General features: G+C 42.6%; 1 protein-coding gene across 6 annotated transcripts in view; it reads right to left on the bottom strand.

The window, feature by feature from the left end:
• The window catches only part of LOC144482138 (NACHT, LRR and PYD domains-containing protein 3-like), a 106,361-nt gene that overhangs the window by 38,876 nt on the left and 53,318 nt on the right, over positions 1 to 14,167 (bottom strand). For all 6 annotated transcript variants that reach the window (XR_013495871.1, XM_078201360.1, XM_078201361.1 and 3 more), the window contains one exon: positions 913 to 2,650. Coding sequence is in view for 5 of the 6 variants with exons in the window: in XM_078201360.1 (XP_078057486.1) it covers positions 913 to 2,650 (1,738 nt within the window). In the remaining variant the exon portion in view is untranslated. The remainder of the gene's footprint in view (positions 1 to 912; positions 2,651 to 14,167) is intronic.

The following is a 14,167-nucleotide window of genomic DNA, read 5'->3' as shown; positions in this document are numbered from 1 at the left end:
AGGTTAAAGAGATGTGTATTGTCTCCAGACAGAACAGCTAGTGATATTAACATCACTAGCTGTTCTGTCTGGAGACAATACACATCTCTTTAACCTGTGTTTAATGTTCCCACATTATTTGTACCTTTTAAGACCTGGCTGGCTGTAGAGATTTGCATTCTAATTAGTATTCTGTAACTTGATTTCTGTGTCTGTGCACTGTTGGAGAGCAGATAACTACTCCATCTGACGAAGGGGCATCGCTCCGAAACCTTATGGCATTTGCTACCAAATAAACCTGTTGGACTTTAACCTGGTATTGTGAGACTTCTTACTGTGCTTACCCCAGTCCAACGCCGGCATCTCCACATCATGACTGTGTCCAATGACATGACACAGGACGACAAAGTCAATCGTTGTCAGGAGCAATCAATGCAAGTGTTTCCACAGATCCCACTGTATTCCAAGCCAGTGTTTTATTCGGAGACTCAATCAGGTAGTGGAATGGGTTCAGGGGATTCCTTTTTCAAGTTTCACTCTGTCTCCAATGTGCCCTTCAACAAACTTCTTTACGCAGTCAATCACGATATCATTTGTGATCGGTACAGCGCATATTTTGTGTGTTAATTTTAACGATTTTTACCTTCATGTGTTTATTATGTTTAGAATCTCAATATTTTGTTATTTTAATTAGTTGGCATTAATTTAGTCCACCTTAATTGCAATACTTAATCTCTTCGAGTTATCATTAAGTCTATAATTTTTTTTAGCAAGGGCATCATTCTTATTTTCCACCTTGCATTTTTACGTTCATCTTATTTTGTCAAGTTGTTTTCTGATTGTCCATCTTTGCTCCAACTGGAAGGTATTTGTGTCACATAATAAATGATTCAACCATACAAAAATTGAATATGTGACCAAACAAGCACTTACCTCAACTCCTGGCATTTGTGCAGAATGTATCCAAGCCGCTGCAGTCCTTCACATCGAATGTCGCAGTTCTGTAGTTCGAGGTGTTTTATTGTATCACAGAGTCCAATGACATAAGACAGGACCGCAAAGTCAATCGGGGTCAGTCGCAATCCACTAAATGAAAATGTTTCCACAGATCCCACTGTGTTCCGAGCCAGTATTTTATTCTGAGACTCAAACAGGTAGTGGACTGTGTTCAGGAGCTTCCTCTTCCCAGTTTCAGTCTCTGTGTCTCCAATCTGCCCTTCAACCTTCTCCTTCACCCAGTCAATCACTCGGCAGGTTGTTTGATGAAGAAATGGACCCAGAAACTCCACCAGGGGTCGAGCTGACTGTGCGGAGGAGAGACCAGCAACAAAACGGAGAAATATCTCAAATCGCCCATCTTCCTCACTGTGGGCTTCACTGAGGAGTTTCCCGACCTCCCCGGGATCTGGAGTCAGGAATTGTGCGAGTGCAGCTACAAACTCTTGGATGGTGAGGTGTGGGAATGTGTAAACCACACTCTGGGCAGAATAATCTCTCTCCAAAAGTTCCATCAGGAACCCAGACAGGAACTGGGAAGGTTGTAGATTGTACTCAATCAAATCTTCATCTCTAAACACAATCTTCTTCTTGGAGACTCCTGTGAAGGCCATCCCACCAAGCTTCAGTAACACATCACGGGGGTTTTCAATCTCTCGGCCATGGTTTTTCAGAATGTTGTAAATATAGTAGGAATATAGTTGGGTGATGGTCTTGGGAACTTGCTGCCGTTTCCTGTCGCTTTGTGTAAAGAAGGGACCCAGTGACAGACCGAGGATCCAGCAGTAGGAAGGGTTGTAACACATGGTGTACAGGATCTCGTTCTCCTCCACGTGTTTGATAACAGCTGCTGCCACCGTCTGATCTTCAAAAAACTTGTTGAAATATTCCTTCTGTTCATTCCCAACAAGTCCCAGGATTTCAGCCCAGACACTGATCTCAGCCTTTTCTAATAAACGCAATGCAGTGGGGCGGCTGGTCACTAACACTGAACATCCTGGGAGCAGCTTGTGCTGTATTAAACTGTATACAATGTCAGACACTTCACACCAGCATTCGGGATCTGTGCACATGTACTGAGGTTCTGTATTCCTCCGATTGTCGGCAAAATCAATCCTGTCCCTGAATTCATCCAAACCATCGAATATAAACAGCAATCCCTCTGGGTTCTTCCAGAGCTCTCCCAGAATATTCCCAAAGTAGGGATACTGATCCAAAATCAGATTCCTCAGGTTTATTCTACAGTTAATAGTGTTCAAATCCCGGAATTTAAAACTGAAAACAAATTGAAAGTGTGGGTATATTTTCCCAGTGGCCCAGTCATAAATAATCTTTTGTATCATTGTTGTTTTTCCAATTCCCGGGACTCCGCTCACTGCTGCTGAACTCCCAGATTTGGATTTTCTCTGGGAAAAGCTGCTCTGGAACAATTGATCAGTTCGGATTTTTTCCAGTTCTTTCCGCAGATCTTTCTCTCTCCATTCTTCATGGTCTCGGCCTCTTGCCAGCAGTTCATGTTCGACAAGTGTCCGATCTCGAACAGCGGAAATAATTGTTAGCTCAGCGTATCGATCAACCAGCTGGAAAATCTTAACCTTCTCCTTTATGAGGATAGTGTTCACTCTCAGTGTTTCAGTTTGTACCCGGAGTGTCTCCTTGTGTTTCTGTTGGAGATCTTCAATAAGAACGGAGAGAAAGTTAGTTCTATTGGCATTTTACAAACATCCCGGTAAAATTGACCAATCCATAAAATATTGCAGGCAATAGTTCAGTTCCAACTTAGATTTTTGTACAACTGGCTTTTACAACAAATGGCCCATGGGCCAAATTCAGCCCCTGAACTGTGTGTATTCAGTCCAATAAATATGGCCGGAATGCTCAGCTCTGCAGAAGTCAACTCTGATCCCAGCACCGTCTCCCTTTCTGCCTCCATAGATCTGCAAAGTTTTTCCGCAATCTTCTCTTTTTAAGTAATTTGTCATGTAACAGCATTAGGCCACAAATGAAGAAAATATAGGGAGAAAGGAGGCTGTGATTGGAGAAGCAGGAAAGTGTTGACAACTCCACTTTCCTATTTCAATTTGAAGCTTACAGAGCTCGTATCACGACAGCGAATAGCAGAGTTCAGGTCAGGGCAGAGAAAGGGCGAGAATCCTGAGGAATACATACTGCGCGTGAGTGGGGTGTTTGTGTGTGCATATATATGTGTGAGTGAGTGCACAGAGAGAGAGAGAGGAGAGAGAGAGATGGAGAAAGACAGAAACAGAGTGTGTGAGAGAGGGTGTGTGAGATTATGTGAGAGTGACAGAGAAGGAGAAAAACTGACAGAGGATGTGTGGGAGGGAACATGAGAGTGAAAAATTCCCTGAGACTGTGGGTGTTAAACAGAATGCGATAATAACAGAGGAAAGGTTGAGGGATAAAGAGAGTGAGACTGTGTTGGGGAGAATGACAGAGGAAGCGATGAAGAGGGAGATAGTGTGCGTGAGAAAAAGCGAGAGGATAATATTGTGAGAGTGAGCAGGTGAGAGTGAGAATGTCTATGTCTGTAAGGTAAAGAGAGAAAATGTAACAGCGAAACACACAGCGTGTGTGGAAGAGAGTGCGTGTGAGAGGAAGAATAAGGGTGTTGTGGATGTAGATAAGAAAGAGATTGTGAGAGTATGTGAGAAGGATGTGACAGGAAGACAATGCGAGAGATTATGTGACAGAGATTTTGTGTGTGACTGAGTGACGATGAGTCTGAGAATGTGTGTATGAGTGCATGTGTGTGAGTCTCTGTGAGGGATAGAGTGTGAGAGTGTGCGCGCAAGTGAGTGACAGTGAGTATGAGAATGTGTATGTGAGAACATGTGTATAACTGTGTATGTGGGTCAGCGTGTGTGTGTGAGGGAGAGAGAGTGTACTGTGACAGAAATTGTGCAATAGTTTGTGAGACAGGGTCCATGGGATAGTTTTTCAAAAATCATTTACGGAATCGGGATGTCACTGGCTAGGGTAGCATATATTGCCCGTCCCCGATTGCCTTTGCGACTCTGGTGATGAGCTGCCTTCTTGAACTCAATGCACCGTAGAGCACGTATTTCGGGCTATGGGAGAAAAAAGGAGCACCCGGAGGAAAACCATGCAGGCGCACGGAGAACGTGCAGACTCCACATAGACAGTAACCCAAACCAGGAATCGAACCCGGTGTGAGACGGCATAGGGGGAGCAGCTGGAAAATGCAACGTTAAAACAGAGGTTTAGTGAAGCAAAACTGGAAACTGACATATGACCTCAGAAGTTGAACGAAATAATGATATGCAAGTGTTACAGGTGAGTCACTTTCATACACACTGTGAGAAGGACGATAATGAGAAAGAGAGCTGTGATAGAGGGATGCAGCAAACAAGAATTTGGGGAGATAGTGCAGAAATATAGTAAATTCGAGGCAACTGTGAAGTGAAACACAGAACAGTCAAAAATTGTCTAACCACACAACGTGTCAGACGGAAATCGAGGCAAACATAGAGTGATAAATTGGTGTCTATATTCTCAGCTCAAATGGTATGATGTGCAGTTTTGAGAACCATGGGGTGGATGGAATCAGTGATAAATTGAATTTGCTACTGTCACCTGTGGTGGGTTGTTATGCACATTTGGGAATATGGAGCTGGATGAAGACAGCGACAGGGACGGGGTTATGGTGCGTATTTGGTGAAACCATCAGGTCCACTTGCACCCATGATCACGAACCTCACATGGACTGCAAAGAAACCCAAGGGACCATTTGCACCAAAACAAATAAGTGAGCAAGTGATTGCGCGATGTTACAGAACTGGGAGGGGAAGGAACTATGTCCCTACACATAGAACATAGAACATAGAACAGTACAGCACAGAACAGGCCCTTCGGCCCACGATGTTGTGCCGAGCTTTATCTGAAACCAAGATCAAGCGATCCCACTCCCTATCATCCTGGTGTGCTCCATGTGCCTATCCAATAACCGCTTAAATGTTTCTAAAGTGTCTGACTCCACTATCACTGCAGGCAGTCCATTCCACACCCCAACCACTCTCTGCGTAAAGAACCTACCTCTGATATCCGTCCTGTATCTCCCACCACGAACCCTATAGTTATGCCCCCTTGTGATAGCTCCATCCACCCGAGGAAATAGTCTTTGAACGTTCACTCTATCTATCCCCTTCATCATTTTATACACCTCTATTAAGTCTCCCCTCAGCCTCCTCCGCTCCAGAGAGAACAGCCCTAGCTCCCTCAACCTTTCCTCATATGACCTACCCTCCAAACCAGGCAGCGTCCTGGTAAATCTCCTCTGCACTCTTTCCAGCGCTTCCACATCCTTCTTATAGTGAGGTGACCAGAACTGCACACAATATTCCAAATGTGGTCTCACCAAGGTCCTGTACAGTTGTAGCATAACCCCACGGCTCTTAAACTCCAACCCCCTGTTAATAAAAGCTAACACACTATAGGCCTTCTTCACAGCTCTATCCACTTGAGTGGCAACCTTTAGAGATCTGTGGATATGGACCCCAAGATCTCTCTGTTCCTCCACAGTCTTCAGAACCCTACCTTTGACCCTGTAATCCACATTTAAATTTGTCCTACCAAAATGAATCACCTCACATTTATCAGGGTTAAACTCCATTTGCCATTTTTCAGCCCAGCTTTGCATCCTATCTATGTCTCTTTGCAGCCTACAACAGCCCTCCACCTCATCCACTACTCCACCAATCTTGGTGTCATCAGCAAATTTACTGATCCACCCTTCAGCCCCCTCCTCTAAGTCATTAATAAAAATCACAAAGAGCAGAGGACCAAGCACTGATCCCTGTGGCACACCACTAGCAACCTGCCTCCAATCCGAAAATTTTCCATCGACCACCACCCTCTGTCTTCGGTCAGACAGCCAGTTACCTATCCAATCGGCCAACTTTCCCTCTATCCCACACCTCCTCACTTTCATCATAAGCCGACCATGGGGGACCTTATCAAACGCCTTACTAAAATCCATGTATATGACATCAACTGCCCTACCTTCATCAACACACTTAGGTACCTCCTCAAAAAATTCTATCAAATTTGTGAGGCACGACTTGCCCTTCACGAATCCGTGCTGACTATCTCGGATTAATCCGCATCTTTCTAAATGGTCGTAAATCCCATCCCTAAGGACCCTTTCCATCAATTTACCAACCACCGAAGTAAGACTAACCGGTCTATAATTACCAGGGTCATTTCTATTCCCTTTCTTAAACAGAGGAACAACATTCGCCATTCTCCAGTCCTCTGGCACCATCCCCGTGGACAGCGAGGACCCAAATATCAACGCCAAAGGCTCTGCAATCTCATCCCTTGCCTCCCACAGAATCCTAGGATACATTTCATCAGGCCCAGGGGACTTATCGACCTTCAGTATATTCAAAACTGCCAAGACATCCTCCCTCCGAACATCTATTTCCTCCAGCCTATTAGCCTGTAACACCTTCTCTTCCTCAAAAACATGGCCCCTCTCCTTGGTGAACACTGAAGAAAAGTATTCATTCATCACCTCGCCTATCTCTACTGACTCCATACACAAGTTCCCACTACTGTCCTTGACCGGCCCTAACCTCACCCTGGTCATTCTTTTATTCCTCACATAAGAGTAAAAAGCCTTGGGGTTTTCCTTGATCCGATCCGCCAAGGACTTCTCATGTCCCCTCCTAGCTCTCCGAAGCCCCTTTTTCAGCTCATTCCTTGCTAACTTGTAACCCTCAATCGAGCCATCTGAACCTTGTTTCCTCATCCCTACATAAGCTTCCCTCTTCCTTTTCACAAGACATTCCACCTCTTTTGTGAACCATGGTTCCCTCACTCGGCCATTTCCTCCCTGCCTGACAGGAACATACCTATCAAGGACATCCAGTATTTGTTCCTTGAAAAAGTTCCACTTTTCATTAGTTCCTTTCTCTGACAGTTTCTGTTCCCAACTTATGCCCCCTAATTCTTGCCTAATCGCATCATAATTACCCCTCACCCAATTGTAAACCTTGCCCTGCCGTACGGCCCTATCCCTCTCCATTGCAATAACAAAAGACACCGAATTGTGGTCACTATCTCCAAATTGCTCTCCCACAACCAAATCTAACACTTGGCCCGGTTCATTTCCCAGTACCAAATCCAATGTGGCCTCACCTCTAGTCGGCCCATCCACATATTGTGTCAGGAAACCGTCCCGCACACACTGCACAAAAACTGCCCCATCCAAACTATTTGACCTACAAAGGTTCCAATCAATATTTGGAAAGTTAAAGTCCCCCATGACAACTACCCTGTGACCCCCACACATATCCATAATCTGCTTAGCAATTTCTTCCTCCACATCTCTATTACTATTTGGGGGCCTATAGTAAACTCCTAGCAACGTGACCGCTCCTTTCCTATTTCTAACTTCAGCCCATATTACCTCAGTGTGCAGATCCCCCACGAAGTGCCTTTTCGCAGCCGTTAAACTATCCTTGATTAACAATGCCACTCCTCCACCTCTTTTACCAGCTTCCCTACACTTAGTGAAACATCTATACCCCGGAACGTCCAACAACCATTCCTGTCCTTGTTCTACCCACGTCTCCGTAATGGCCACAACATCGTAGTCCCAAGTACCAATCCACGCCCCAAGTTCATCTACCTTGTTCCGGATGCTCCTTGCATTGAAGTAGACACACTTCAACCCACCTTCCTGTCTACCAGTACCCACCCTTGACCCTGATACCTTCCCCAATACCTCACCACCCTCACTGACTTCTGGACTACAACTCCCTTTCCCACTCCCCTGACAAATTAGTTTAAACCCCCTGGAAACATCACCTGGAAATGTTGTAAATAAATTGGCAAGAGGCAAATGCAAGCGGAGGTTCATACTGATCCGCTGCTGTGCTGTAAATTGGTGGGAGGCTCAGGTCAAAGATAAAACATATCACGCCTGTATAGATAAGCTAACTAACAATCTGGAAAAAAGGCTTTGAATCACAGCATTCTGAATGCACATTTAAAACACAATGTGCGTTGAAAAGGAAACTTTTGTTTGAGTAAGTTTCTGTGTTGTGTGACAGGTCCGTGTGATTTTTCTTGCCAGCGAATCTGTGCCTCCTGTCTGTGGCATTGAATTGTGCTGGTTAACCCTCTGAGATTTGGTTCCATTAGCTGGTTTAAAGTTTCTCGGTAAATGCATGCTGTTGTATGTTGAAATAGGTTGAGTAAGGAGAGGATAACTGTGATAAAATGATACTGGAGTTTTTAAAGCACCTGCTTTGTTTTGGCGGGAGAGTGGTGATGATGGGACAATAAATATAATTATTTACACTTTGGTTTAACTTCAAAGCCTATCAATGGCTTAGAGAGATTGACTGTTAAACCAGAAAGGCATTGTTTATAATTTCTTCAGAATTTACCTTTAGCTTGGAGGATAATTGCAGTTTTTGTAGAAAGAAGCATGATGACTCCTGTCTGAATCTATTCCCTTATTTTATTTTAATATTCTATTTTCAGTTATAAATCGTTAACAATGAATGAAAGCAAAGTTTAATGCTGTGCAGAGGATATGTGAATGCAAGGCATTCATGCCCGATGAGTCTGTATGTCCAATAAAACACTGGTATGGATTTTTCTTTGCTGTCTTGGTAGCTTTAATGTTTTGTTTCCCTTAATTACGATTTTGTAATAAGAGTTTCAATAAACAGTTTATAATCAAATGTGGGTCATGAGCAGAATGAAAAATGAAATTTAAAACCAGGCAAAACTTTGAAATTCCTTAATCCTGGGCACGGTTGCTGATAACTTATTTGTATTTTTTTTTTAAATGGGCAGTAATGATGTAACTACTTCTGAAAGTTTTAGTTCTTTTTTCATTTCCAACGAGCAAAAACTTAACAATTCTCTGTTTAAATTTATTGCACATCTCATATACGGATTGCGATTTTTTATTTAGAGCAGATTTTATCTTTCAGTTTTTCTCAAATAGACAGATATATCTGGACTGTATTAACTAACTTGGCTCCAAGCCAAATGTATATTTTGTGTTTTTTTCAAATATATATCTCATGAAGCACAAGACAATAAGGAAGTCGACCAGCTTCAAGACTTCAAGATTGTTTATCACAACATAATGATAATTGGGGATGTAAAGGCTTTGTCTTTTTGTAGAAAAGGTGAACACATTTAAACTAATTTGTTACCCTTCGAATTAAAGAATTTGTGCTTAAATTCACTTAACTTCCATTTCAACTCAGGCACTGCTGCAACTGATAATTTAACCCTTCTCTTAAAACTGCCATCCCTGTATATTTAACTGTTTAAATAAATTGATTGTATGGATATTAGCAACTCGTATTTAAGAAGTTATATCCTGTTTAAGAGGCTAATAAACATTTTTTAAAATTGTTTTTCAGAAAAAAGGAGTAATATGATTTAGTCTATATGTTTCTTTTGAGTTTCAAGACCTTTTTGTTGTTCGAAAAGTGATGAGTTAAACATATTCTCAGCTTACGGTCAATTTGAATCTTGGCCTCAAATTCTAAAGGTAATATGAAGTTTTTTGTGTGTTGTGCATGCGGAGCAATGTTAATGTAAACTCAGCTAACATATACAGAGGCATGAAAAATATGTTGCTGAAGTTATACTTAATTAAATGCTAATATGTTAGAAATTAATGACTGTAAAGTAATTTTACAATAACACTTTAGGGCTGTTATGTGTAGAGGAATGAGATGATCTGCAGATAGGAAGATGAAGTTAAATATTGGGAATGACAATGAAGTTGCAACAGATGATAAGATTTTTCCATCATTTAATTGTCTGCAGTTATGGAATGGAATTCAAAACCTTAAAAGAAGAATAAAATACAGAGTTTGCGCCAATCACGCTATTCACGAACTAAAGGAAAAGTAGTCAACGACAGTAGAAGGGAAAGCTGGTGGGTACCACATTAGCAGAATTCTATCAAAGAGACAAGATAATTGCCTGCTCCTTCCCCACATGCCAATGTGCCACCCCTATTCAAAAAGGGATGGAGGCAAAAAGGAGGTAGCTATCGGCCGAATAGCCAAACATCTATTGTGGAAAAAGATTGGAATCAATTATGATGGAAGCAATAGCAGCACATTTGTAAAATTATAATCTAATTAAACAGCATTACCATGGCTTCATGAAAGGGAAATATGTCTGACTAATTGATTAGACTTTTTCGAGGAACTCTCAACCAGAGTGGAGAGAGGGGAAGCAGTAGATGTGATGCATTAGGACTTCCAGAAGGCGTTTTACAAGGTACGTCAAAAAAGTTCAAGATATTAGATATGAGCCCATGATGTTTGAGGCAGTGTATTGGCATGGATCGAGGACTGGCTAATGGGCAGGAAACTGCGAGTGGCATAAAGGTTTCCTTTTCAGGTTGGTGACCTATAAACAGTGGGTTTACACAGGGATCAGTGCGGGACTGCAAATCTTTACAATATATAATAATGACTTGGATGAAGGAAATTAATGTTTTGTAGCCAAATTTACAGACAATACAAGAATAGGTGGAAAGGCAAGTTGCAAGATGGATTCAAATAACCTATAAATATTTTATTGCAAGCTAAGTAAGAGGGCAAAAAGTTGGCAATTGGAGCATAAATTGAGAAAATGTGAAGTCAGAACATAGAACATAGAACAGTGCAGCACAGAACAGGCCCTTCCGCCCACGATGTTGTGCCGAGCTTGATCTGAAACCAAGATCAAGCTATCCCACTCCCTATCATCCTGGTCTGCTCCATGTGCCTATCCAATAACCGCTTAAATGTTCCTAATGTGTCTGACTCCACTATCACTGCAGGCAGTCCATTTAACACCCCAACCACTCTCTGAGTAAAGAACCTACCTCGGACATCCTTCCTATATCTCCCACCATTAACAATATAGTTATGCCCCCTTGTAATAGCTCCATTCACCCAAGGAAATAGTATTTGAACGTTCACTGTATCTATCCCCTTCATCATTTTATAAACCTCTATTAAGTCTCCCCTCAACCTCCTCCGCTCCAGAGAGAACAGCCCGAGCTCTGTCAACCTTTCCTCATGAGACCTACCCTCCAGACCAGGCAGCATCCGAGTAAATCTCCTTTGCACTCTTTCCAGCGCTTCCACATCCTTCTTATAGTGAGGTGACCAGAACTGCACACAACATTCCAAATGTGGTCTCACCAAGGTCCTCTACAGTTGCAGCATAACCCCATGGCTCTTAAACGCCAACCCCCTGTTAATAAAAGCTAAGACACTATAGGCCTTCTTCACAGCTCTATCCACTTGACTGGCAACCTTTAGAGATCTGTGGATATGGACCCCAAGATCTCTCTGTTCCTCCACAGTCTTCAGAACCCTACCTTTGACCCTGTAATCCACATTTAAATTTGTCCTCCCAAAATGAATCACCTCACATTTATCAGGGTTGAACTCCATTTGCCATTTTTCAGCCCAGCTTTGCATCCTGTGTCTCTTTGCAGTCTACAACAGCCCTCCACCTCATCCAATACTCCACCAATCTTGGTGTCATCAGCAAATTTACTGATCGACTCTTCAGCCCCCTCCTCTAAGTCATTAAAAAAATGACGAAGAGCAGAGGACCAAGCACTGATCCCTGTGGCACTCCGCTAGCAACCTGCCTCCAGTCCGAAAATGTTCCATCCACCACCACCCTCTGTCTTCGATCAGATAGCCAGTTACCTATCCAATCGGCCAACTTTCCCTCTATCCCACACAAGTCGTTCATTTTGGAAGGGAGAACAAAAGAAAAGCGTATTATCTAAATGGAGAAAAACTGCAGTAAGTCACAAGACAAAGTACCTTGGTGGTACTTGAGCACGAAGCACAGACATCTGGCACATAGGTGCAGCAGGTAATCAGGAAATCTACTGGAATGTTGGCCCTTATTTCAATGGTGTTGGAGTACGAGTAGGGAAGTCGTGTTGCAAGTGTGCAAGTGTTGGTGAGACCACATCTGGAGTACTGTGAACATTTTTGGTCCTCTTATTTAAGGAATATGTGATTTAATTCACGGCATTTCACAGAACCTATGGAGGAATTGTCTTATGAAGAAACGTTAAGCAGGTTGGGACTCTACTCATTGGACTTTAGAAGAATGAGAACTCATTTCATTGAGACAGATAGGATTCTTAAGGGGCTTGTCAGGCTAAATGCTGAGGGAATGTTTCCAGTCATGGGACACTCTAGGACAAGAATGCATAGACTTCGAATAAAGGGACGCCAATTAAAGACTCTTCTCCCACAGGGTTGTGAGTCTTTGGAACTCTTTTCCACAGAGAGCTGCAGCGGAAGAATTATTGCGTATTTTTAAGGCTGAGAAACATATTTTTGATCAGCAAGGGAATCAAGGGTTATGGCAAATGGCGGGGATGTAGACATGAGGAATGTCAGATCAGATGATTCTATTGAATGGCTGAGCAGGCCCAAGGAGCTGAACAACCTACGTCTGTATGTTTTTCTTACGGTCTGATGTTCTCATGATCTTATGATCTTATGATGGGCAGCACGTTAGCACTGCTGCCTCACAGCACTAGGGATCCGGGTTCGATTCCCGGCTTGGGTCACTGTGTGCGTGGAGTTTGCACATTCTCCCTGTGTCTGCGTGAGTTTCCTCTGGGTGCTCCAGTTTCCTCCCACAGTCCAGATGTGCGGGTGAAGTGGATTGGCCTTGCTAAATTGCCAATTAGTGTCAGGGTGCGTAACTAGTGTAAGTGCATGGGGTTATGGGGATAGGACCTGGGTGGGATTGAGGTTGGTGCAGACTTGATGGGCCGAATGGCGTCCTTCTGCACTGTAGGATTCTATGATCTATGATGTATGATCTTGTATATCCCAGCGTAAAAGCCTTGTGTGGATTTAAAACAGACAAACATCTGAATTGTACAATGGGAATCCGAACCCTCGATATTGACAGTGTCCAAGTTCCTTATAAGGGAAACGGGGAATATTGTATTACCACCTAATTGAAAGAATAGGAATATGGCTGTGAGAGCTTTTCCCATTGCTAACACCATCCTTTGCTTTAAAGCCCAGATCCCATCATGCTGAGCCCACCTCAAGCTGGTCGACAGAGATAAACTGGAAGAAAACATTAATAATGTCACTGAAGAATCAAACACTACTTTGGGCAATTACGATGATAAGTGTGAAACTAACATTGTAATTTTACATAAAGACTGGCAATGGATCAAGAAACAAATACAATTCACCAAACTATTGCCCAAATCATTCAACAAAGAGGGGAAACCAGGCAACTGATTGCAGCAACAAACGGAACCAACTGGTGAGATGAATTTTGGAATTGGGGTGCAAAAGTACACATACATCAATGGATAAGAATTACTTTGCATGTTGCAATTATTGTTGTCGTTTCGACGCTAAAGTAACGAATGCATACTTTGATCATTTGAATTCCGGAGAGATGAAATGGAAAATAAGTTAGAAACATAATTGTACATAAGAAAGCCCGAACTACTGATCGATATACTTCGAATGTAACATGACATGGATTTGAGTATCTGCTTAAACAGGGTGTGGACGGAGAAAGAACGGCTACCACAATGACTTAACAAGAATAATGGCAACAGTGACTGGAAAAAGGGTATTCTCGCTGGGAGAGAAGCATGCTGGGATTTTTATTCAACATATAGATTAAAACGAGGTCCCGGACGTAAAGAGACTGGTCTGGGAGCTGTGTTCTGAAATTCCTGTATTGGCCCAGATAAGGGAAGTTGTTTACATTAACAGAAACACTGCGTCTCTGATTTATATAGCTGTTATGTATGGGATATATAAAATGAACTAAGCGTAAAGGCGTCTTTCAAAAGTAATTTCAGTGGATGTTCGAGCCATGTGATCGGTTTCTGGTTACACAATTGGCTGGATGACAGATAATCTTCTGGAGGCGAGTGAAGAATTGTGGATAAAAAGCCATGTGAGTCCTTTGTTTGGCAGCGATAACTCAAAGAGAACGACCATCGCAAGTAGACTTGTACCCTGAAGGATGCTTCAGAGAAGGGGAAAATAGATTCTGCATCGAAGATATTTCTTGGCCAATGTTTTCCTCAACTGCGTAGTATCTATTTTCAGTTAAATAGTTAAAGTTGACGTTTAGTTAAAGTTGATATTCAGTT

Source organism: Mustelus asterias (genome assembly GCF_964213995.1).
Source record: "Mustelus asterias chromosome 26 unlocalized genomic scaffold, sMusAst1.hap1.1 SUPER_26_unloc_29, whole genome shotgun sequence".
NCBI classification, from domain to species: Eukaryota; Metazoa; Chordata; class Chondrichthyes; order Carcharhiniformes; family Triakidae; genus Mustelus; species Mustelus asterias.
Note: the sequence above shows the minus strand (reverse complement) of the source record. Positions and strands in the feature narration are given on the sequence as shown.